The sequence below is a fragment of the Anser anser genome (genome assembly GCF_964211835.1).
Source record: "Anser anser genome assembly, chromosome: 3".
NCBI classification, from domain to species: domain Eukaryota; kingdom Metazoa; phylum Chordata; class Aves; order Anseriformes; family Anatidae; genus Anser; species Anser anser.
In genome coordinates this window covers 108,671,624-108,695,955 of record NC_139722.1, presented here as the reverse complement: position 1 = coordinate 108,695,955, position 24,332 = coordinate 108,671,624, and the positions used below count along the sequence as shown (strand labels likewise).

The 24,332-nt window shown below is 41.3% G+C and overlaps 1 protein-coding gene across 10 annotated transcripts in view; it reads right to left on the bottom strand.

Annotated features, from left to right (window-relative positions):
• Positions 1-24,332, bottom strand: part of TTBK1 (tau tubulin kinase 1) — a 108,232-nt gene that overhangs the window by 49,846 nt on the left and 34,054 nt on the right. For 6 of the 10 annotated variants that reach the window (XM_083830506.1, XM_083830508.1, XM_083830503.1 and 3 more), the window contains 4 exons: positions 21,996-22,069; positions 18,439-18,579; positions 17,263-17,367; positions 2,220-2,285 (listed from right to left, as the gene is read on the bottom strand). In XM_083830506.1, coding sequence (XP_083686632.1) covers positions 2,220-2,285; positions 17,263-17,367; positions 18,439-18,579; positions 21,996-22,069 — 386 coding nt within the window. The other 4 variants (XM_083830510.1, XM_083830511.1, XM_083830504.1 and 1 more) reach the window with 4 other exon arrangements.

The following is a 24,332-nucleotide window of genomic DNA, read 5'->3' as shown; positions in this document are numbered from 1 at the left end:
TTAATATTTAAAACAGAACACAAATTTTCCATAGGACTCTCCCTCACTCAGTGTACAGCACATTTATTAATAGGATATGGAACGATCTAGATTAAGAAAAAAAGCACCTGCATGTAGAAAGTATTTTTTATTACTGTTTTTAAGCAAAGTGTCTTTTCACAAGACAGCATTTACTCAAGGGCTTTTCTAAAACTCTCATCGTCATGCACCAAAACAATTTACAGATTTGTAACTTCTCCACATACCATTCTCCTCCTGGTCTAGCAAATACGAAATTAAAACATGGGGATTAAGGCTGAAATTGTCAAAAACACATGACTTCATTTTCGGTGCTCAGCATACAATATCTTAGAACAAGATTTCTCAGAATAGCATGTGTTATACAGCATTTTTTGTGCCTAAATATACCTTCAGCTGATGCCAGCTACAGCTGGCACTATCCAGCTCTTCCAAAAATCACACTTTAGGTTTCTCAGTATCCCCCAGGAAACAGAAAGAATTCATGATGGCATTCAACTTCTGTCCCTTTATCACACTTTCTACCTTCTGCAATAAATGACATCTTGCAGCCAGCAACTTTTTTCCCTAAAAAGACTTGAAATTTCCTGATATGTCACAAGTCATGCTACAGACTCATCCTAAATAAAGCTGAATTCAGACAATTGCTAAGGGACAGCAGAGTATATACTAGTCTGAGGCTTACCAAATCTCAGACCTCTTCTCAGCAAAAACTGAACTGGTTTTGCTATAGCTTTCCTGAAAGTTCAGCTTCTAGCAGATTCCTCGCATTAAATATATTATTTTCAAACGTAGGAAATTTACAGGTAGCTACAAAGAGGCTCTTTAAATAGAGAGCACTGGGTCCCACTAATTACAGATGTACTTTGTAAGTAGGAAAGGAATTCCCTGGCACATCCAAGGAATCTGAAGTACCACGTCCCTCAGGAGCTTGAAGTAAACTGTTTGGAGAACATTTTTGTTGTTACTGTTTATTTCTTAAATCCCACTTTAGGGAGAATTTTATTTAACATTGCCCTCCATATAAACACTTTTCATGACATACTAGGAAAATTAGAATCAACAAAGATTATATACCACAAAGATTATATACCTTAGCTTGCACCAGCTCAGGGATTTGCAGGACCCTCTGCAAGCAGAAAACTAAAGTGGCAGAGTTTATTATTTATTTATTTATTTAATGTATATGTCTATGTATAAAACATACACACAGACATATGTTTGTGTATAGCAAGTATTCTTTCAGATGATTGAGTTTAATTGGCTTGCGGAAGGGTCCAATAAGTGCCAGGACCAGGAAAAGGGATGCGACTGTGGTGCTTGTGGCAAGGGAAGAGATGAATAAAACAGTCTCTCTTCAGGTAACAGCATCCTGCTCAATTGATTACAGGTTTACAAATAGCTGAGCTACTGTCCCAGTCTATCAGATGAGACTGTAAGCAAGAACTCCAAGAATGCTTTTGCTATGTATAGAACAGTGCAATGATTAGAAATACGATACCAAAGCTGAACATACACAATACCAATTTACGATTACAAATACCTTGTCTCAAAAAGCAACAGCACTTAGGATGCTAGAAACCTGGAGATAAGGCAGGAGGGATGATAATTCTCATCTGGCAAGCACTTAGTAGCAGAACCAGAGGACTTATGTTTCACTGCCTACATGGGAAGAATTACTGACACAGGATGCAAGTATTTTGAGAAAAATGGTGGATGAGACTGCTATAAGTGTTTAGAATGAAACAGGCCAGACACTGTGGAAATAATGCCTCTTTTCAGGGAAAAATAAACTTGACTTTAACTAGGTAGCTTTTAACCTGAGACCATGCTGTTAAGAACACAAATTCTAGGTGGTGACCCAGCACTTTGCAACTCACATCCAAGTTATGCTCGAAATTATCAAGGAGCCTGGCACTTAACACGGATTGCCGTTTTAGTGGGATTTTTTTCCCCTTAAACATGTCTGACAATGCAATAATTACAATTATCAAATTTACCACCTAGAGAGGATCCAGTAACTGAATCATAATTATGATTTTACAGTCAACAGCCTTGACCTTCTAATGAAATTAGTATGATTTATTAATTTCTGTAGGTTGTAAACTAGAACTTGCACCTCTTAAACCTCTCCACCTGAGAACAGTTATCCGGGGAGAAATAACCCTGTTGTTAACTCTTTATAACCCAGAAATACTCACTCGGTTTTTGTGTGCGTTCACTGAAGCATAACGGACTGTTCCTCGAAAACCAGCAACGTTGCGAGGCTGAAGGGAGACAACAGACAAATCTCAGAGACAGAGCAGGTTATTTAACCCCATGTGCTAACTGCTGAGAACTTCTCATCTACACTTTTATTTGTTACGGACCCAAGGCATAAAAAACTCTTCATGCCTTCATCTGCTCTAGCAGCCACCTAAATAGACAGCATTTTCCAATTCTGTATTTGCATAAAAAACTTATTTTACACAGAAAGCAAAGTGATTTCAGAGATAGCTTAGAACAGTAATAGTCTAGACATAGAAATAAGAACATTTTCCAGGATCATATTTTCCTTTTTAAATACCAGGTCAAGGAAAAAGCTAGTAAAGAAGCGCTAGTGCAAAATGGAGTCAGGAAAAACATCAGCAAAGCCTGAGGGCAGCCTGCTTGTGACAAAAACAGGGATCCCTTGCTCTAACACAGGGCTGACAAAATATGTATTTGCTGACATTGCTTGTCAACATCCTCTAGAAGACTTATAAAAATTAAGATCCTCTGACTTTCGGGGTTCTTGCTTTATTATTTTTTCTTTCTATTTTTTTTTTCTCCCCTATATTCTAAACCGCGTATCTTTAGTTTCTCCTGCTCTGATTCTCTTGATCTTCATGTTCCCGGAAAGTGAAGGCTTGATAAGGGCACCTTCAATAAGAAGGCAGTCCTCCTTTGACTATTGCTTACAGCTGGAGGCTTCCTCTGTTCTGGGGGCTCAGCAACACCCCCAAATCTTTCCACTGCTGCCTCCACAAGGACGTTAGGCCGTGTACGCTTACTTACTCTGTTCTGAAAAATGTGCATTTAAATAACGACATCCAACAAATCCTTTCAGCTTAGCTAGAAACACCAGGGCTAACTACAGTGCTTTCAAAATTTACGTGGCAAAACCAGGTTCAGGCCCAGGCACCTTAAGGTCAAGCATGGGCAAAGTACTAAACACTGATAATCAATATGCTACTTTTGCAGAAATCTGAGCATATTAATAAATACTCTGTTTGGGTGAATTGTCCCACTTAAGTCAGTTGATTTATGTTTGTTGTTTCAGCTGTGCCTACCTTTTCAGAGCTAAGCCTAAAATTTGGTACTTTTATTCCAGGGCATGCTTCTGTCAGTTTAAGTGCGTACAATTCTGTCACTTCCTTCTGGGTACAGGGAAGTTGCTCTGAGTTTCAGTATTTTTACAAAGACTTAAACTTGCAATGCATTTTAAACAAGTTCACCAACTATGCTGCTAACGCACATCTGACCGGTATATAGTGTAGCTCCTAAGTTACAGCGACTCCAAACAAAAAGTCACATTCCACACGGAGAACACATATGCATATGCCACGTACTTAATGCAGCATATAACATTGCAGTCCCACAGCTTGAGCTATTACCTACTTATTTAGCAGCAGGTAATAGTCAAGATATTATTTCCATGACCACACACCTCTTTCCTTGCAGAGCATACATTTCAGATGCCTACTGACAAATTACTAAAAAATGTTTTTCAGTATTCCACCAAATTTGCTGATGTAAGTTTCTGAAAAGCAGAATACTGGCCACTGGAACATATCTGCTGGAATCACCCATCGCCGTAAATGTCCTCTACATGTTAAAAAGCAAGAGGACATTCCTCTTTGCCATCATGAGTGTGGAAACTTGTCATGAGAGATAAAACAGCAGCATATTATGAATAATTCTAGTGTATAATCTGTAGGGCTTTCAGAAGAAATATTGTTCAGTCTTTGCAGTCCAGGGGAGTTTATCTTTTATGCTTTTTCCCTATTTCAGTGTCCTCAGATATCAAATATAAATTTGTATATACAGAATCAAGGACTACGTTTTGGTTTTGCTTTGGTTGGCAATGTCTCTGAAAATACTTCTTAGATCAATATTTACTATTTGTGGCACAGTATCTCTACGGTCTTTAATTAGATCTGTTCTGAAACCAACTCCTGGGCAGTTTGCGAATGTATTCCCCTCCTCTTTCATTAACAAAACAAACACCCACCCACCATTTAACTGTGCATCTGTACAAGAGCCAATATGAACCAGTTCATCAAGCCATTCCCCGCAGCTGAATCCAATGGGCTGTCTCTCCAATCCTCTCTGATATACTGCCTCAGTGAAGGGAGACCACTGCAATTGAGCAAGACTATGCAATTATTTTGACGGGATATTTAGAACTTTGAACAACATAGGCAGATGCTGTGTTAACGGCTTTCTTCCTCCTAAAGGTTTTCCCTCCTTGTGGCCGTATTTGGCTGCCCTGCCAGTCACAAGGCAATTAGTCATTGTCATTTAGTCATTGTGACCGTCTTTTGACTGTCACTAATCAATGCAATCAAATGTTTCCATTACTGTAGAGAGCAGGAGAGACCTTATTTTTCATCCAAACAGTTCCTGCCTCAGCAGTTACTGTAGCTCATGCTGTATGCTCAACTGTTATTGACTTCTCTTCTGAATTCATCAACATTAATTTGTCAGATGATTTCTTTACATACTTCATTTCTTCCCATGAAAAAATTTCATCCCACCACTGCATCGCCCAGCAGTGGAGGATAGTCTGGATAAAGCATCACAGCTGTCCAGACCTGTCCCCACCTGACACAGAACTGAAATTCTAACAGTTAAGAACTTCAGATTACGGACTCATGCATAGTCCAACTGATTTGAATCCCCAAAACTGTAAGGAAAAAACCTAGCAAGCTGAAGTACAATTTTAAACCATATATGATTTTTTTATTTTTTTTATTTTTTCCATATCAGTGTTACTACGAAAAATGTTACTCAGGATAAAGCTTGTCTCTTCCTGAATTCAGATTGTGTCTAGCACACAAGCAAAAGTAATTTATTACACAGAGCTGTCAGGGAGATGACAGATATGAAATATATTGCATTGTGTCAGAAGCAAGGTTTAAAATGAGTTTTAGCTTGGGAGAATGTGTTAGACTAGTACCGTAGAGCAAAAATTATATTCCTTTCAATATGTCGGCAATGTACACTACATCACAGACAAAGACAAAATTTGGTAACAAAATTATGTACAGAGTGGATGCATCGTCTGCAATTGCGTGCTCTCTTGCACCCATCAGCTTCTTCTCATTCTCCAGTTCAAACATGGATGATCATCTGTATTTTAAGGGCCAACAGTGTCTTCCTTATGATTCAGATGAAGTCTGTCTTTCCTGTATATGCTCCTCTTACTTCAAGAGCATTCCCCTTTCATCCTGATGCCAAATCCCTGCGCCTTACGCCATCTTCCTACCTAGACATCAAAACTTTTCCTCTTGCCTCACCGGTCTCTAGATTGCTACTTTGAAGGTCCTGTTCTTCATCTCCATTTCTAAGAGCTTATATTTGAGTGCCAGTACTTTTCTTCTGCCATTTCTTATGCCTGTGGTACTCTCATGGAACACGACCACTGGTTCCTCCCCAGCCTTCTAGAAGCCTGTGCAAACATCTCATGAGATCCACCACCTTTGCCCCTGGCAGGCCTGTTGTCATCTGGGATCATTAACCCAGCTGTCATGGAAACAGGAAAGGAATTTCCAGCAGTAAGAAAATGAAAGGAAAGTTAGCACAGACCGAAGAGAAGGTGCTAAGGGGAGGGAGGAAATGTCACAGATCACAGCAAGCACTTTGAGATGCATCTTGGACTGAAATAACTTGTTGGAAAAGTTGGAGTAAGAAGGAAAAGCGAAAGGAAGCTTTAATTAATCAAAAAGCACATATCTTTGTGACTACTAGGAATTTCCTGCTTCCAGCAGTTAGACTTACAAGGAGATACATCTACACTTCTTCTGTAGAGACAAATTCTGCATCTTTTACATACATTTTGAGTCATTAAACAGCAGTACTCTGTAGAATCATTAACAGCAGCAGCACATTTTGTCCCAGTAGGGAGTTAGAAATGAATAAATAGAGATATCCAGAGTCAAAAACGTCAAATGAGAGAATTCCCCTCCCCTTGCCTCTGAAACCACAAAAAGTGACAAAACCACAGTCTCTGGCACTGCCCAAATGTCTGCCAGCCCCTCAGGCAGAATCCCAAATACTCTAGGCCTCTGCAGCACATTTAGGTAGCTGTCAGGATCCTGCTGAAAAACAAACATATCATGAGGGAAAAGAAAATCAGGTGTAATTTGGACTTCCATATATAACAAAAGTGCAAAACAAAATGAAAACCCAGAAGCATGATGATGGCTCACTCACAACTCATAGCAGAGATGGTTACGAGCAGCGGATGGGAAGCCAACGCATCAAACACAGCCTCAAAAGAAGAGCCCAAAAGAACTGTAAAACAGAGAGAAACCCAAAGGAAAACATGATAAAAAACAACAAAACGAGGAGAAAAATTAAACAGAAATAAATTAAAAAACAATTCAATATTGCATCCCTTCAGAAACCTGGGCGTCTTGTTGAGCTGTTGTCATCCCCCAGCATCCTTCCCAGCGCCGCTGCCCTGTGCTGTATGTGGTTTAATTTAGACATAAAACTTTGAGTGAGCCTGTGTGGTTTGTGAGTGCTCTGTAAATGGTGAGAGGGGTCCCTCTAGAGACTAACTTCCCCCGATCACATATCACTCACTCCTAATAGAAAGTATAAAAAACAAATTTGAGAGCAGAGATGCATACAGGTTCTACTGTGATTTGCCTCCCTAAAATTATCTCCTCTGCTCCCCAGTCAAACACACTGATATTAGTAACCAGCAAGGGGATTTGCTCTTTTCCATCTCCTGCACTTTTCACCCAGGGCAAGTTCTAACATCAGTGCTTTAGTTTCTAAAAGCTAAGAGAAATGTCCCTTTCACCGTTTGATTATTTATGGGTTCCCACCCCAGACTTCTGCTTATTCTGCAACCACCACCTTGCTTTCTCACCAGTCATCTTCTCACAGTCACTGGCTGGCCAACTTCACAGGTTTTAAAGCTGCCAAATTCAGGCAATTTCCCCTTCCCTGATGCTTGCTGCAGTACCCTGTACAGAATGCTAGACCTCTGCCACCTGTGGTGGGATGCAGAACAGTGGTTTGCAAATATCAGTGTTGCTTTTAAGCCATGTGAACAGACACGTTATCTTAAGGTGTGAATTACACAGCACGGAAATGCAACGACCACCCTGATCAGAGGCAAGAGCTAATATTATAATGGACCTTAAAACACAATTCAGGAAACTGAAGAAAAACCTTGGCTGAGACATACATTTGCCAATAGAAATCAACTCATCAAAAGCAATCAACCCAACAGAGCTTCTTATTTGAATGTCACCATTCCTCTTATCTAAAAATGTGCAAGTTCTATGAATTCTGCAGATTTTGCACCAAATTTAGTTTTGAGAAAGTCACTTAGTAGTCCTAGAGTATTCTTTCGAAAGCAAAAGATGTGAAAGATATGAGTTAAAAGGCTATTTTTTCTTCTTCATTTTAGGAGAACTCAAAATTTCCAATGGATTTTAACACTGAAAACAGAGAAGTGATCGTTTTGTCTTTCTGAATAACAGGCTAAGTACATGATTTCTGCACTAGAGCTTGCGCTGGAGATGAGGATGACAATGCATTCCTCACATTAGAAATAGGGCTAAGAATGACCAATTTTATTTATTTACTTATATCAAAAGCTTATTTCAGCTGTAATCTTATTATTCATTTGTCATTTGATTCTTGAATAAGAAATGTTGGCCTCAGAACGGTCATTTGCTGCATTTGTTTCTTACGTGCACAGTCAAACAAAGGATTAAGTAGCACTGAATATCCCCATGGAAAGCACGGGAAGTGCTAAGTAAGAAAGATAAGGCCTCCACGCACTATTTATTACACAGAGCAGGGAAAAGAGCGAATTGGAAATGTTTTGGAGAGCTGTAAAGAATTAGATACGTCTCATTTAGGATTTCCAGCTCTTAATGCTTTCCTGAAGTCAGGTGGAGAAGACGGTCCTTTTCAAAGGAGGCAGAAGACGAAAGACAGCCATGGTAATCACTCGGATGCAGGAGAGCAAAGTCCAACACCCCCCATCCCCAGACAGACATGAAAATCACATCTCCCTCCTTCCAGAGTGCACCCACACCTGTAAGCTACGGGATGCTTTGAGATGCAAATCTGAGAACATCCATGTCGGAAAGGATCCATTTTGCATGGAATAATTTAATATTTATTATCAAGAGAGGAAGCGTGTGACAGGCACTCTGTAACCTGGCAGCAAATGCACTTACCTGATGTAGGGGAGACTTGACCTGCAATCCAACTCAACATTCACTTGCCTGGGGAGTGAAGCCCCTGTTCCCTCACCACTGGGCAGAGCAATAGCTTTCTTTTCCTCTTTCAGTAATCCAGTGGGAAGAATAATCAGATCTTCAAGTGGAACAGCACCAATCAGAAAGGAAGGAATGACACATTCAGGTGTTTTGAAACCCCCTACAGCATGGCAGTACAGGCACTCAGAAATGGAAAATAGGACCTCAGTGCCCTTCAGGCATATACAGGATTTGAGCCTTGACTGTTTCCTTTCCCCTCAGCCCTGTAGTACAAGAGTTCTAATGAGAGAGCCACTACAAAAAATAAAACCAACAACCTGAAATAGGTGATCTGAGGTCACCGTCACTGCACGAGGGCTTCCAGGCACAGAAAGCAAAAAACCAGCAAGTTCTAATGGACAAGATACAAAAGCCCTACTCACCAACAGATTTTGAATTCCATCAACTAATCTGCTTTTGATACATTTAAACTGCACAGGCTTTCCAAAGTTGTAATGTTTTAAAACAGAACATGAACTCCCTTCCTAAGTCCAAATTTGGTACTCCAACAACAAGAGTAACAATGAGAACCTCTACATAATTTTCTATATTGTCCTATAGTTCTAATGTTCTATAATGTTCTGTAACTAACCCACTCCCACAGAAATGGCACTTTCACAATACATTAATTGTGCAATATTTTTAAAGACATAGGTCCGCTTTTTTCTTTCTTTCTTTCCATCTCTAAGTGAATTAATGTGATTATGCTGTGCTGTCAGCCTTTTCTGCGATTACCTTTTTCACAATATAAAGACAAAAATTATGTTCCTTCCTAAGCTAATGTAGTACTCTGAGTACTACAGCTCCACAAATCTGTTTATTCTACTGCAAAGCTGTTAATCTTATCAGTAACATTATACTCTTACATACATTTCAAGTAAAAAGTACGAATAAAAGCTACTGGACTTCTATGTTTGAATATTTGGGGTCTTAGGATGTAGGAGTTAACATCCTTTGTGTTATTTTATAGCTCACTTTCCAGCAGGGAGGACAACTACTCTTTAGCAAAACGTACAATACTTTCCTCTTCTAATACCTTGTTCGCTGCAGTGAAGTCTATTTTTAACACTGTGCGCAGACACTTGGAAAATAAATATATCAATTAGCTGACACATTTCTGCAGCCTTCATCATGCTCGTCTACACAGGCTACGCATTGCCCTGCCTACAACCTCTCCTCTCTACCCACCGAATCACAGAGCCGCCCTCACACATGCATGGTATTTTCAGCAAGGCACTGCAAACTACTGCAGTGCAGTCTGAGCCACGAGGAGATCGAGATCTAATCAATGGGCTGCAGCTGACTAAGCTAAAAAAAAAAAATGCTTGCTGAGCATAACAGCTCAGTGTCAGATCCTGCAAACGGAGAGAGACTCCTGGAAAAACATAGCATAGCCTCTCCTTTCCTCTGTTCTCTAATAAATAAGACCAAGTTGCTAAAACCTCCATTGCTTTCAATTAATATCCGTGGAACCACGGGGAATATGTTTCTGAAGGCAGGGTGTCACAGAGAGAGGGAAAGCATAACGCTGTTTGTATGGCACGTTAGTGACAAGCCTAGCAGACTTGAACAAAGACCAGTAATGATGAAGGAGTTATTGTCAAAAAACTGACCCACATTAGCACTGAAGACCTTTAAGACCCCGCACACCTCCAGCATACGAGCACAGGCTGCTCATCATATTATCTGTATAACAGTGTTCATGTCTCTGTTCCCCTCCAAGTTCAAATTTTCTACTCAGCCCTAGTTCTCTGTATCGAACACACTCTGCTATAAAAATGAAGGTGAGATGACAATTTTTCTTGTACGCTTGCTGCAGAAGATACTTCCAAAAATTTTAAAAGACAACCTTTCAACCCATTCTCTAGCTTTTTAGCTCTGTTGTCTAAAATATGCCTCGGCAATGAGTGCTTACAGTTCACTGCTGCATTGCAAAGGTCGGTTGTGCAGCTGGGACATTACAGGGAATAAGACTGTTCTCGTCTCTGTCTCAGCCATGGCAGAAGGCTGTATTTAGAAGAAAGAATGGTTAGATTCATAGAAAAGGTCTATGTATCCTGTAATGTCAAATTTGTTATGGACGGTCTTGGGATTCACCCCAAAATGTACATTTTCATGGGAGGGAGGCAAAAAAAAATAATCACAAAGGAAAAACTAGATTTGTTTCTCAGAAGAGTATCCTCTGCATCTGAAAGCACTTATTAACTGGAGCTGAAGTAACAGTTACCCTCCATAACCTATCTCTTCTTAAACAGATCTCCAAGCCTTCCATGACTGAAAAACTGAGAAACAAAGAGGTTAAACAGCTGCCAGCTGTACCATCCCACCGGGATGGGAAAAAAAACCTGCACTTCCTTGCCACCAAAGTTACGTAATAGCACAAATCCTGGGAAGATTCTGTGGGGAAGAGGGTACTGGAGGGGGCTGCATAAGTTTGAAAAAGAAAGGATAGTGGCCTTGGATGAAGCATTGCTTTAAGTATTAAAGGAAGAAAAAAGTACTTCCTACATCTCAGTAGCCTGGACAAAGTTCTAATTGGCCCTAGATGACACTGCCCCCAAGCTACCGCCCCCCAGAGTCTCCACATTTCGCAATTTTCTTTTGCATACAGGTAAAAATGTGGTGCAAAGGTTCTGGAGGAACACCATCAGTATGGAAGGCAACATCTGTTCTTTCACCTATCTCCATTTTTTAAATGTTTCTCAACAGGTTTTCTATTTACCCATTTGCCTGCTGCTGAGCTTTCCCAGAGTCAGCCACGAAGTGAAGCCCCTGCAAATGACTCAGAGTAGAGGGGCTAAAAAGTAAAGCACTCTAGAGCAAGCTCTTTTGGCCACAGATGGCAGAGATGGCCTAATACCTGCAACTGCTACTACCATCGTTCTCTGAGCAATACAAAGATATGCTCTTTTCAAGAACAAGGCCAGCAGATACTCAGACTACCTCAGATCAGTCCCAGGGTCTGAATTTTTCTCAGGTATGATACGAGAACTCTGAAAAACCACCCCCATCTCATCCACAGTGACCTCCGTTTTGTCCTGTATTCCTTTCCTGATGACTTTTGCTATTTAAAGCCTTTTTTTAAAGTATCATACCTTCACAAAGACATAGATATTCCATAACATTAAGGTGTCACTTATCATCTCTACCTGTCAGCTCAGAGGCCACTAACAAATATGGGAATTAGAACTCTTTCTCTCCTAAACACACCACGAGCATCACCTTTCACACTTACCTACTCTGAATTTCATCTGCCACTTTATAACCTCCTCATTGTATTTTATAACAACCTTTGGCATTTTCTCCACAATTGGTCCTTTTCTTTATCACAGCACACACCGTGTCATCACTGCTATTTAGACCACAGTTTCTGCCCTGCACACATACTCATCCAGTGCGTACTGTGTGTGGCAGCAAGTGATACCTTGTGAACAAATGCATCCCTTTATTGGGATTTATTTAGGTTTATCACCTGTTTCACTGAATATCTTGCTCCTTTGTAACCAGAGAGAACAGAGGCTCTCTTACTCCCCTCTCAAGGCTTTACAGTATTTTACGGACTGTTATAACATTTATTTTATTCTTCTTCTTCCAGGTTCTAATTACAATCTTTATGATCCCTCTCCAAGTGAGCTTGTCATTGCTCTCTTCTGAATACTGTTTCGATCTGCAATACCCTCTTTAAAACTGGATGGGTGGTATCATATGCGTTATTAACTCTGTTGCCTCATCTGGTTTTGTAAAAAGGCACTGAAGTTTTGTAGCATTCTTCACTCTGTTCCATATGGACCATAACAATTGCTTCACTGGCTCTATACATCTCATCTGCTATCCTGCCTCCAGCCCTAAAGAAGTTGCTTCTGGATATCTACACATAGGGTACATGTAGTTGGGCAGATACAGTCCCCCCTGCATTCTCTCTCATTTTGGCACATGCAGCGCTAATTTGTAAGAAGTACCATGTAGTTTCACACCCCCTACACCAGAATAAACACTTGAAATTCTCCTAAATGACAAAATCAATAGAGATATGGCTAGTTGGGATGTAATTAGGAAAAGCCTGTGCAGTTTTTCTAGGGGAAAGTAAGATCACAGTGTTCTTTGAGTCACTCATGCATATAGACAAGGACAACTCGGTCCATCCACACCAGGCTGCAGAGAGCACCTGGTGCCTCTGCGGTGGCCTCATGTGTAAAACAAGTGCTCTGGTGCAGGCCCATAGCTGCCAGGTTTTGGTGAGGTGGGGAAGGAGGGGAGCAGACTGCACAGCATCTGGAAGGGTGAAACAAGAGACCAACGGAGTCTTCACAGAGCCTCTGAAAGTGAGGATCCTAAACCCTTCCAATGCAAGGAAAAAGTGACAGCATGCAGCTACATTCAAAGGAAAAAGCAGACGGAGGCTCCCAAAAGGATGGGAGCTGGCAGCAGGAGGCTCCTGCACCACACGTAGGTCTGCGATTGCAGAATGGACACCGTAACCTGGGAGCAGGTGAGGAGCAACAAGGCCTGTCGGGGAGACCTCACAGCCATCTGAGCCTGACACAAAATTCGTACCAAGAAGCAGAGGTGAATGGTGATCACTGAAGACTCCTTCCTGCAGGAAATTGGTGCCCCATCTGACCTGATGTCTCAGGAACTTTGTGGCTTGTTGGGGGCCAGGATTGGGATGATAAGGACAGACTGCCAAGGTTTGTGTGTCGCTCTGACTATTAACCCACTGCTGCTCACTCATGGGAGCACCAGAAACACCATCAGGGGTGTCCTAGAGTATACAGAGACCGACTACTGATCGGTCTGTATGAAGCTCTCCTTGGGGCAGGTGATGAGATGGTCACTACTGATGGATAACTGATAAGCAATAACTAACACAAGCAACGTAATGGTAATCGTCTGCTACCGACTGTCTGATCAAGAAGAGAAAGTAGATGAAGCCTCGTTTAGACAACTGAAGGGAGCCTTACTGTTGCAAGCGCTGGTTCATGTAGGGGGCTTGGCTAAGCCTGATCTCTGCCTGGAGAGGCAATACGTCTGGGTGAAGCAATCCAGAAGTTTTCTGGTGAACATTGAACGGAACCAGAAAATAAAGAAATGAAAGTGCAGAGTCACAAAAAAAAGGACAACAATGAACAGGAGCACTGTTTCTTTTCTCCAGTATTAGTTCATCACCCAAATTTGGAAGTCCCAGGTTCAGTAATTCCTCGGCTACATGAATTCCCACATTTTCACCTGACGGCAGACTACCACAAACAAGCAGGCATCTTGTGATCTTTCTCACTAAAACTTCACAGCTTTGAACAAAATTAATATTCATTCCCTAGGAAAGGGACCTCAGGAGTTTTACTCAGGAGTTTTACAGTCCCAGAAATCTGACTGAAATCTGACTGTGACCAAGTTATTTTTCAGTAAATATGTAAGTAATATTTTTTGGTGCTGCATACTAAGGGTAATGGACCAGGAATACTTTGTGCGCTATCACTGTCAGCACTCCCTTGAGAAATGGGAAATCTCAGGTCAGACATGCCTTGCTGAATGCAGATCACAGCTCTTAACCAGTATTTGTCACCTTTGAAACAGGAGAGAGGGGGTACTGGGGATTTGGAGAAATGGTAAAGAAATCAGCATCTTCTCTGGGAAATTTGTCATGCTGCCTCTCTTTTCCTTCATTTTTCTGTCCTCACTTACAAGCATTTGAAACCAAAAACCTCTGGAAAAAAATAGCTTTTTGCACTGGCAGTCTGCCCTGATTACCATAATAGCCAGAGTCCTTCCTGCTAACCAGGCTGTTGACTCTGATACAGACGCTGGAAATGCTGATGTCAGCCAAAGTAACAGACTCCAGTCCAGCTGTAAGAAGCTCTCAGCACACAACGGACAGCAAACGGCTACATGGCTGATACACATCTGCTCTACCTGTCCAAAGGAGTAAACATCAAACAATGATTTCTACAACTCTCAGAGAAATATTGAGTAATGAGACTCCTGAAAACAACTAATTTTTTCTAATTGCTGACACAGGAAAAAAATGTTGCTGATGCTTCCTTACACACCTTCTGGTTCCAACCATCTTTTGTCTCTATCCTGCCATGCGAGTTCCTGCAGACTGTTGTACAGTATATTTTGCAAGAACTGGCAAGGGACAAGTGATCGGGGTGTGAGCCTATTTCCACAAAAGCAAATCTGTGCAATAGCTTTCCTCCAAAGAGAGGCATTTGTGCTAACATTAGCATCCCATGTGAGGTATATCAGGGGGTCAAGGTTTCAACTAATCTCTCAAAAAATCAAAATGAAACATTTTCAACAACAGCCTATGCCATCTGTCTGCTAAGGGGCTCCTTGCCTCTTTATATCAAAAAAAAAAAAAAATCCATTCTGTCTGACATCAGTGAATTGACATAAAATAATTAAAAAATCAGTGTCGATAAACTTTATAGTGGATTTTGTTCCATGGAATTGCTGGCCTTTCCCTTTTTTAAAATCAAGGGTGTTTTCAATATAGAAAACCGGACAAAAATAAGAATGTCAAAGATTTAAAAAACGAACAAAACCCAAACAAACGAAACAAAACAAAACAAAAAAACACATCACAACATCCTAAAAGCCAAGTCCAGCATCTGTATTCAGTAATTCAAGCAAGTAATTCAGAGTGTTTCAGAATAGCTGACAAGCAAGACTGAGGTTATGAATTTTGGAGGATGTAAAAATGGCAAGTATTTTTATGGTATTTTCCATAATATAAGGTAATACATGAAACTCTAGGAAACTGCACGGAACCTACCTGAGCAGAAAATGTCTATTAAAAAATTAATATGACTGAAAGTGAAATTCAGACGTGCTTCCAGAAAAAGAGAGTGACCTCCTTCTCCTACATACATTTTATATTGTGCCTCAGAACCAAATGATGAAAAGATGTATACAAGATGATTGTGTTACGTATCTGGGAATTTTACTCCTCACTTATAAAAGAACTGAAAGAGAATGATGAAAGAAGAATCTACCTTATTGGCTTGAAATAAGCTTCTTGGTGAAATGAAAGACTGAGCTCTCAATTAAAAAAAAAAAAAGAGAAACAAAAGAAAAGTTATAAAATATATGAAAATATCTCTTCTCTTTAGTCAGCATTTGGGATTTCTTCCAGGCACAGCTTAGGAGTGGCTCTGCAACACTGTCTTCTAGAGCAGAGTTTTCTACTTTTTCTGCCAGCAAGAGGCAGCTGCAAGGGTAAGTGCTTCACCTCCTCGATGTTATTGTTCAGGGCTGCTGGTTAACATCACTTTGGGCATCTGCAGCCTCACCACCCCACCGCTACAGACCAGTTACTCTAGAGAGCACTTTGAGCCTAAATCAGATTAAGGAGCACACAGAAGCACAACTAGGGAGAGTGAGGTGTGGGGGCAGGGAAGAAAAAATCTAATTCCACTTGTTCTCATACTCCCATTTGCCCCATCTCCTTCCCAATTCTCAATGCATTATTTGGGTAGCAATCTCACTGTGCTTCTCTAAGCAAATCTGAGTCCAGTAAGTGGAACTCAATAGTGGTATTGGGCAGCAGGGACACAAAGGAATCAAACAGCCCGGTGACTGAGGCATAATGCTAAAAGGAATTGAAGAAAATTATTTATTTTTATTGTTTTATTTTTGCTAAAAATCCACTTATCACCTGAAGTATGGCATATGAGAACAGGTGTATGGAACTTTACCATATATGATCCTTCCACACCTTGAACAAACTTACAAAAATATGAAAAAATAGAAGAAAAATCCCCCACCTATGTTCATCTGCTCAAGACACAGAACTTGCTCACTGATCTTTTCTTTCTTCCTACTCCCTAACCATATCCTGCATTATAGAGGCTTTGAATTTAGCTCTCACATTGTCAACAGTTTCCAGAACAACTAATATCTCGCAGATGGAAAAGTTGTGGAGACGTAAAGGTACTAGCCTAGGATGATAAACAGAGAGATTGTCTGACCCCTCCAAGCTTGTGCTGTATTCCAGAATAAATCTAGGAATGCTCTGACTGCAACTTGTTGGAATACCTAGAGTGTCTGAAGCCTACGGCACCCTTATGAAGTGACACCAGACAGTATGGTGCTGGTAAAAGGACTGAAGATAAAACACAGGCCAGGTAGTACCAGTTATGCTCCCTGCTCTTACCTCCTCTTCAAGCAGGCACACAAATACTACCCCTAAGAAACCCAGTCAGGGGGCAATAGGCACAAAACCAGAACCAGACGAGGTTGCTAACAGCATTACAGTTCACAGGAAGCTCAGCCTCAGAGATCATGCTAGCCTCTAAACTCCCGTTGGTTTTAAGAGGCTTTATGAACCCACCAACCTTGTTCCCCAGATCATGCTCTCAGAGACCTGAAGTACGCGAGCTCTCTGATGCTACGAAAGTTACGTGGCCAGCATTGGGTTCATTCTCTTTGCTTGGCCAGCATGCACCCAGTAAGTATTCTAAGCCCATGGAAAATACAATTAACCTGAAGGAAAAAATAGTAACAATAAATAAAAGCCACGCATCTTGTGAGACAACAGCAAGCATCCCTTTGATCACCAGCTCAAAGTCAAGTGCTGCTTTTCGCCTTGCAGAAAACGCAGTCCAATATAATATCCAAGCATAACAACCACAAAACCAACCAAGTAACAAAACCTTTTCTTGCCTAACCAACAGCAGAACTGGAAACAAAAAAATACTTAAAATTTACTTACTGGCCTGACTTCACCAGTGGTGTTGGTATACTGACGGGCCAGACCGAAGTCTAACATGTAGCATTTCCTGTACGTTGAAGGTAAGCGGCCCATGGCAAAATTGGACTAGACAAAAAGAAGTAAAAAAAAAAAAAAGTGTGATAACAGCAACTTGGCTAAGAGCCACCATTTGTTGACAAAACTTTGTCATATAGCCTCACACACTTCTGGTGAAAACATGAGAGGAATTTTCAGAAACACCTCATGGTGCATCTTAAACATCATGACCTGAAGAATCACTGCCATGTTAGTAAGTTCACTTTGCAGTTAAAATTTATCTGAAATTTAAATTTTTCTGAACATTCAGGCATCTAAAAAACCAATGGGTTTGGTTCTTAGTAAATAAATTGACAACAAGGAAGTTGAGCCGCTCTCATTTAACTCCCATCTTGAAGTTGTGGCCTTTACCATACTGGACGGCTGCTAAAAGGATTTGTGGCCAGCCTCACTAGTGACAAGTTAGCTTACTTTTCAGATGAATCTGATCGACCAAAACCAGCTGATTTTAAAAGCAGTAAATTGAACAAGGAAGACTGTCATGGCAATAGTGTAATAAGAGGTGTTCAGGTCAAGCATCGTTAAGAGTTCCAAGAAAGAGGCTGGCTCCTGCAGTGAGACTTGGAATTATTGTGCCTCACCTAGGCACCTAGATGACCATCACTGCAACTGTGTTTTCCAACACTGGAAACTGTGCTCCAATTGGCAGTTGCTCAGAAGAGATTAAAAGGATTATTTAGTTAATGAAATGGCATTTATTCAAGTGATAGGTCACAGTACAAGACATCCTTCCTGAATTCCTTTTATAAAGCAGTAATTGGTTGGACTTCAGATGATTACTCAAGGTTCGATTGCTTCCTCACATGATCCTCACTGGAACAAATATGACTGACAGCTACTAATCCACCATGGATTGGTCTCTGCCAATAAAAACTGGTTTGCTATGCACTTAAAGGAATAATGATATAACACTGTCATTTTATATTTATAGAAGATAGCCTGTGTGTCAGACAGAGGGAGGGTGCAAGGAAGCCTAAATGCCCTCATTGAAATATGTCCACGTTCAACCCACCAGGCTGTCTTTATTGACTCAAATATAACAGACATACCACCAAAAGGCAAATTTCCAAAAAAACGTACAGGCTTGATGTCACGATGCAGGAATCCCACGGAGTGAATGGCTTCTATTGACTCCAGAATCTGTTTGCCTAATCGCAGTGTTGTGCTCAGCGTGAAAGTCCCTCGAGGCTGACTTCTTCTGAGATCTGCAAGATTTCGGCCCTGAAACAATCAATACAATATTTAAACCATAACAATAAATCAGAGAATTGCACAGCTGCAAGATCTAACATGCATCCCCCCAAAAGCAGAAATGCTAATCAGATGTGTTTATCTTTATGTCTCCTTTATTTGTTCTACATGGTCTTTTAATGCTTCATTTTAACTTTTAACTGATGAATTTGCAGACAAGAGGATATTAAACTGATATCCTGGGAAGTCAGCTGATCTATTATTTGGGAAATAGGCAAGGCAGGGACAGCAATGCCTCAAATTGTATAAGCCTAGCATCTCCTTACTGTCAAACCCAGTTTACGCAGAAGCTGAATTAAGAACAACCTTTGACTTTTCTCTGAGACAAGTAAAGATTAGAGCAGTTCAAATATGATAAACAGGTCATGAAGCTATCTGTTACAGCTCATAGAAGCAGTTTCATCACAAATTCCCCAGGACAAAACTGTCTGGCTCAAATTCAAGTCACCATTGTCGTGGCAATGCTGCAGTGGGGAAAGCTGTCTATCAGGAAAGGACGATTTTTTCCAGTGACTTTAAAAATACTTTTTCAAAAAAAAAGCAATTTACTTCCAATTAATTAAATTTCTGGGAAAAAAAATCTAACAGTACAGCATGAAAATAAAAACAATTTAACAACAAAAAAAAGGGACAGACTTAACACTAGAATCACGTGTTCTTTGATCCCTGTCATTTCAGTTTTGCTTATACCTCTTTTGATTTGTAAAGAGAAATAAGGTTTGAAAATTAGTATCTTCTATGACAGACTGCCCCTCTAATCTACAGAACTAATGCAGGTATCAAATGATCAAAACCACTGGGAATGAAAGTACACTGTTTCAGATAGTGTGCATCAAGAACAAGTTATATGGACACGCTGATTATCCGAATAGTATATAAGCATATAATATTTGCTTACAAAAAAAGTCCAGGTGTATTCAAACAAAGTCCGCTGCAGAACATACGTAAAAGATACCAAACATTTGATGACAAAGCACAAGCTGTTCTCCAAACCAGTAAAATGCCATCTATTCATTCACCCATTTCCAAGTGCCAAGTAAATAACTTGGACAGACATTAAGGAACCAACTGCAACTGGCTCTTTAGCTAAGACTAACCTTTCAAATTGGTTTCACCCCTGTCTTGCTCCAGGGATTTGGTGCCTTGAAAGCCACACCTGACAGACCAGCTAATACAGATACAGCTAAGCAACTGCAACTGGTCCAAGTTTGTTCCTTAGTCTTATCTTTTTTCTTTTTTTAACATTTCTGTGACATTTTACTAGAAGCAGTACAGATTTGTCATCATTATCCTGAAAGATCCTAGTTTCTAAACTGATGGCAGATCTTTCTTTCCCCTGCAAAGTGGTTCTTTGGACACTGATTTTTTTTCAGTAAGATTTTTTTTCAGAGTTGTACATTGAAACGTTCCATAATTTTCTCCAGCTGGTTAGGATAACAGTCTCAGAGACCTGCTCTCCAGGCATGTGAAAGCTGTGATCATCCAATATTGCCCTCAGGAAAAGACTGAAGATTATTTTGCAAACAAATACAACCAGGCAGGCTAAGAAACTGAGCAGATGCAATGAGTTGCAAGGCTTAGGCTGGAAGCTTCAGTCCATGTGAGCAAAGAGAAAGGGGGAATTGCAGTACACTACAGCCAGAAGGATACATGATAAACCACATCGCAGCAGACCTTGAAGTTGAAGGGGAATTTTAGCCTGAAGAGTGATGGTGCAAAACGAGCTCTGCTTTAAGCAGCAAAGCCTTCATTAACAAATAATGAAATACATTTTAGCTTTGCTGACTCTACAAGCTCAGCTACATAGTCAAGAACAGACTAGAAAGTAAGAGATTCTGTGCAAAGAATTTTTTCCCCCCAAGGTATAGTCATCTTCAACAGGCTTGTTAAGGGCAGGGTTGGGGTTAGAAGTCTTGTTGTACTATGAGCTCCAAATTAGCCCTGTCAAGAATCCTATTCACACTCACACTGCATCTGCAGCAATAGTCAGGGTTGGTTAGAGAGCAAAAGGTTTTGTTCTGTCTGTAGCATCAGCAGTTGGGATGCCAACACTGCATAAAAGGCAAAGTCAAGCACTTCAAAAAAGTGAGAAGCATATTTTAAAGAAGCACTGGGGTCTTCTGGTGTCTATTTTACCTCATTCAGCATTTAATTAAAAATAACCTTCCAGTTTATGCAGCAGCTTACTTCTTGTTGCTTACTAATTCACCCTTCTCACTTCAGCATGTACTATCACCCAGATCATACATAAAGAAACACAACAGGGGCTGTAAGCTCTTCAGGGGAAGGGTGGGCTTGTATGGTGTAATCAGACAGTGCTTTGTATATCAAAGCCCTGATCATACAAGCTACAAGAGAGTTAGGACAAGCTCCCTTTCAACTCGTCTGACAGGTGATGGGGCAGGCTAGTTTCCAAAGCAACTATGTCAGAAAGAAGCAGCTTTAGTTTCAAAGTATTCCCCTTGAGACGGGGACAATCTCCCTCTCCCCCTTAAAGGCCTTTTTTCCATGTGTAGATGTATTCAGATGTATCTTCAGATGTATCTTCCCACTTGCTCCCCTCTATCTCTTTCTCCTGTGACTGTAATGCTGAAAACCAAAGCTTCTTTCATGAAAAAAAAAAACAACAAAAAAACCTGCTTTCGTGACAGTACCACCACATTCGGTCTATGAAAACCTAACTATGCGCATTTGCTTAGTAAAGTCTCATGCTCAACCCCTCAGGGGTCCCTGAGGGTCTTGTTGTTCTGTAGACAGACCCATACAACTCTTCAGCTGGCTACCTCCAACAGGAGTAACTGGCTGTCTAGCAGTACAGTGACCATTTGCCAGCTATCCAAGTGTTTATTCAGGTTGGTTTAGTATCTGTGGTGCCCAAATAGGAGAAAAAAAACTTCCATAGCACACGCCACGCTACCGCTGAGCTTGGTAGAGATGGAGCCAGAGATCATTCTCTTTCACAGAGAAGACTGCTGCTGGTATGAGACCAGTGGCTCTGACCACACTTGAGCTCTGATGCAAAACACATTTTAAATGCTCTATCACAGCTCAGCAGGAGATAGTTCAAACAGCTGCCACTGCTGCAAGATGCTGCGGGTAGCTCCAGCATGCATTCTGAATGGAGTGCTTCCCCCAGAAGATTGTCTGAGAGACATTTTAAACAGAAAAGTGGAGCTATGAAATATCTTAGCACGTCTTGACAACTGGAGGTACCCCAAGGGATATCACAGCAACACCACCCCTTCTCACTGTCTCCCATTTCACCCAGTTCCTATGTTCAGCAAAGTGTCTGCACCAGTGCTTGGCCTTATTCTTTCACTGTAAATCCTTCCCTGTGATGCCACCTCTGTGGGATGGGGGAAAGACAGAGGAAGCACAGAACTCACCTGAAGTTGCATGACCACGTAATTAAATTTTTCATTCCTTCCGCAGCCAATAAATCTGCAAACATGATCCTTCCCTGCAAAGGAACAGAAACATACAGAATGGAACATAACACAACGACCCTGTGATCACAACTTGTAGAAAAATGGTTTCTAAAAAGGGCTGGTAACCATAAGTGGCATCAGGCAGGGAGTTTTGCAGAACAGATTAATTTTGTTTCTACTTCCCAGTCCCATACTTCAAGACAGCATTTGACATTCAATAATAAAACTGATTCTGAAAAAGCCATGAGTGGAAACCAGCATCAGGGATCCTTGAATCCTCAAACTGATGCTGCAGGGCACAAGTGGGAGCGTGACTAACTGCAGTTTATACCACCACCACGTGCACGCACCACCACCATAGGTGACACCCTCCTTGAAATGAACCACACATAACCGCGTGGTTTCACAGGCTCACTGCCAATGAGTTCATTACACCAACTTTATTCAGTAAATACTGACTTACAACCACAGCTACACTTGCCCTATTAGCATTGCTTACCCTTAAACAGATAAGTAATGCTACTTCAATGCATAAACAAACCCTAATTGTCGGAAACACCTAGAAAAGAAAGATGCATATGAAAAAGTCCGATAAAACATTAAAGTTGTTAAAGGCAATTTCCTAATAAAAGAAGGGAAAAATCTGTGCAACTACACGTCAAGTTCTGGCATGTGGTTAGAAACACAAACTACCTCTACTCAGGCAAAATCAAACCCAGCCAACTACCCTTCAACACGCAACTAGCCATCTGAAAGTACTGAGGTGTTGCTGCAGCATCTACTTTTCATCGTGTGACTTCAGACAGGGCCTATCTTCAAAAAACAACGCAGTGTGTTCTAGAGGGAGCGCAGGCTGTGGTTTCAGATCCTGTCCCATAATGGATTTGTGGTGGGGTGCCCCCCATATTAGCAGAAGGGGAAGTACGGTGCATGCGTTCTTCTAACAGCAGGGCACTGATAACAGAGTTAAGGTTGCTGCACACCACAATGCTGAACACTTGGCTCCTGAGTAGATTTCTAAGCAGGGAAGAGGGTGAATGTCATTGCATAGCTTTGCCCTGTATTTTTGTAGCGCTTGAGCAGTGGCGATTTTAATTAGTTTTTACAACAGAGCTTTTTTATTTTGCTGCACTGTCTGAAATGCCCTTGGGACCCTGCTATTGCTCTCATAGGCCGGTGGCACCAAAAACCGTGTAGGACACCAAGACGTGACAGAATAGGGAACTGGAGGGCAGTACAAAACAAAGAAACATCTTTCACCCCAGAGAACCAGAGCTTTGACCAAAACAGTGCACACAGATGTGGAAATCCAGGACTGTCTCTCAGGGAAACATAGTCCATCCATTTCGGTAGGAGCTTCAGTGGCCTGCTCTCACAGGGCCCAGCAGCGTCCCAGAGCAGAGCACCCACACCTTCTCTCCTACCACAAGGAGAGAACACTGCTGCTGGCAACCATTCTGGAGGGACAGAGGCCTTCTTTTCCTTCTTAACCCCCGGAGAACAGGCTTAAAAAAAACAAGCCCCAACACCCCAACCCCAGCTCTACCCGTATCTGGCTAGCTAAGCAGAAGGGTACTGTCAGGAAAAGATATTCAGAGATGAGGAAAGGTTTCTCATCAGGGCAGCCTCTGCACTCTTCCTTGTCCCTTTTTCTCACATACTATGCCTAGGTGTGCCCACGAGTACCGGCTGCCACTGGTTTCCTGCTATCAATACATTCATTGCAAATTCAGTGTTGACTTTGACCTACTGAACCCTACAGGCTGAAGCAGCTTTTTCTAAGAGGAACCCTTTGAAACATTGGATGCGGTGCATGTTTTGGTCCTGGTATTACCAGGATGGAAGAGCCAACAAGCCTCAACTGTCCCCATACTGTCTTGCCACTGGTCCCTATACAGATGGAGACACTGCCTGCCGACGTGAAGGCGGCCTCCAAGCCCGATTTGTGGCTGCAAAGTCAACACATCTCAGTAGCCTCTGAAAGAACCAGCAGGTTTCTCTGGGAGCTTGTAATACCCATGTCCTCTGGCTAACACAGCCCATGCAGGTCTGTGGGCAGGCCAGCACAGGCTCATGCTCACCCCAGAGCTGACTCTCAAACCCATACAGACTCACCGTTTGGTGCTCTTACATACCTCAAGTCCCACTGTGTTTGTTTTGCCTTGTAGAGCACCAAGAGATAGATATTGAGGCAACAGCCAAAACAATGACTGTTTTTACTGGCAATGAGAGCTGCTGTGTGGTAGAAAGGGTAAATGACTCAAATTTTTACTTGCTTTTATTGTTTTAAGTGAC